Source organism: Uranotaenia lowii, unplaced genomic scaffold, assembly GCF_029784155.1.
Source record: "Uranotaenia lowii strain MFRU-FL unplaced genomic scaffold, ASM2978415v1 HiC_scaffold_117, whole genome shotgun sequence".
Classification (NCBI taxonomy): Eukaryota; Metazoa; Arthropoda; class Insecta; order Diptera; family Culicidae; genus Uranotaenia; species Uranotaenia lowii.
The window spans coordinates 82,155-84,000 of record NW_026597155.1 but is presented as its reverse complement, the minus strand read 5'-3'; the positions used below and the strand labels follow the sequence as shown (position 1 = coordinate 84,000).

Genomic DNA, 1,846 nt, shown 5'->3' with positions numbered 1-1,846 from the left:
GAACGAATGCCATAGTAGCTCGAAACGTATGGACAACTGGTAATTTGTTTTGATTATTATTAAAACTCACCGAAAAACGTCGATAACTTCGAAGTATAAACACTCGCGGTGATAAAACCAAAAATCCTCCAGAAAAGAGGCGCTGAAATTTTTTACTCGAAAATGTTGGCAATAAATTATACATAGTATAACTATTTAAATATCTTTATTTTGCTCTGTTTGAAGATCAAAATTGGTAAATTTATTGAAAAGATTTCCTCAAAAAATGTATCTCTTGAAAAAAAACCTCTCCAGCTCGACTGTGAACTTGTTTATTTAAATTTTTGAAATATTGATTTCGTTGAAGAAAAATTCAATGCTGGGGACGACGGGAATTTCAAATAGGTGGTTGAGATATGGCGTCCAAATACAAAACGTAAATAGTAGAGTCACCTTTCATTAGGTGAATTTTATTTAATCTACTTGAAACCAACTGCCAATATTAGGATTGGGTGTTTTCCAGTTAGGTACCTACTTGAAAACTTTTGCACTTGAATGTTCATTGAAGATGGTAAACTATTATTGCTAAATATACCTTCTGACACTTCTGGTATCGAAGTATAAAAGCAATCAAACTTGAAGCAAATTCTATCAAACCAAGTCTGAGCATCCTTCAAAAATGTCGCTCAATTTTTACTTGATCTGTTTTATCATCGCAGCAAGTGGTAAGTTTGTTATCTGTGGAAAGTTCGAACGCTGTATTCAATGTTTGATCTTTAAAAAGGTATCGCGAGGCTGCATGGATCGCGAATTCCTCGATTAAGCAACCATAAGGTGGTCGGTGGCCACGATGCCAATCCCGGAGAAGCCCCGTTCCAGATATCGTTGTTCCTTGGTGATAGATTCCAATGTGGTGGAAGCATAATCAACAAGCACTGGATTCTTACGGCAGCCCACTGCATCGAATACGAAGACGAATCTCGCATGTCCATTCTGGCAGGAACCAATAGTTTGTCCAATGGAGATGGTCGCCGGTATCAGGTGGATCGGCACGTTGCTCATCCCAAGTACGACTCGCCATGGAAACACAATGACATCGGACTGATCCGGTTGAAGGAAGCGCTGGAATTCGGAGAGCTGGTTGAGCCGATCGAAATTAACCGGGAAGCGATTCCGGAAGGTTCCCCGGTGAAGCTGTCCGGTTGGGGGCTAACTGATTCACAAGCAGCAGATGTGCCGGATGCGTTGCAAATTTTGGACTTGCTCGTATCCTCCGAAGGGGAATGTACTGTTGCTCACGAGGTGATTTTTGAAGGTCACATATGCACTTTCACGAAATTTGGCGAGGGAGCATGTTTTGTAAGTGAATTTAAGTGATGTCAACACGCTGGATAATAGTATATTGATTTCTGTCGTCTCATTTCCTAGGGTGATTCCGGTGGTCCGTTGACGTTCGAAGGAAAACTAGCGGGTATCGTCAGCTTTGGAGCCCCTTGTGCCATAGGATATCCGGATGTGTTTACTCGAGTATCGTTCTATCAGGACTGGATTGAGGAGACAATTGCAAATGATCTGTGAGGAAGAATAGACTTTTTGTAGTGGATTGACAACATTTAACTGTCAAAAAAAAAAAAAGATTATAAATTATTCTAAACAAATCCTGTTGGATCATTTTTTTTCTTCACACTGCGATTCAAAACTGGTGGTTATTGTTGAACCATTTTTGAACTGGTCTAGTGGTTAGAGCAACGCGAGCTTGGAGGGAAGTGTTCTGGGTTCGAACCCCGCTATTGGCAGTTCAATGCCTCTTCAACGATAAATGGTTTTCTTCCTATTTTATATGAATTCAACCCATTAAGATCATTCT

General features: G+C 40.2%; 1 protein-coding gene across 1 annotated transcript; it reads left to right on the top strand.

The window, feature by feature from the left end:
- The first annotated feature begins 593 nt into the window (after positions 1-593).
- On the top strand, positions 594-1,557 carry LOC129759170 (chymotrypsin-2-like). The gene is made up of 3 exons (XM_055756579.1): positions 594-704; positions 764-1,338; positions 1,408-1,557. Exons 1-3 carry the CDS (start codon positions 659-661, stop codon positions 1,555-1,557), a joined length of 771 nt encoding a protein of 256 aa, XP_055612554.1. The 5' UTR covers positions 594-658.
- The last annotated feature ends 289 nt before the right edge of the window (positions 1,558-1,846 follow it).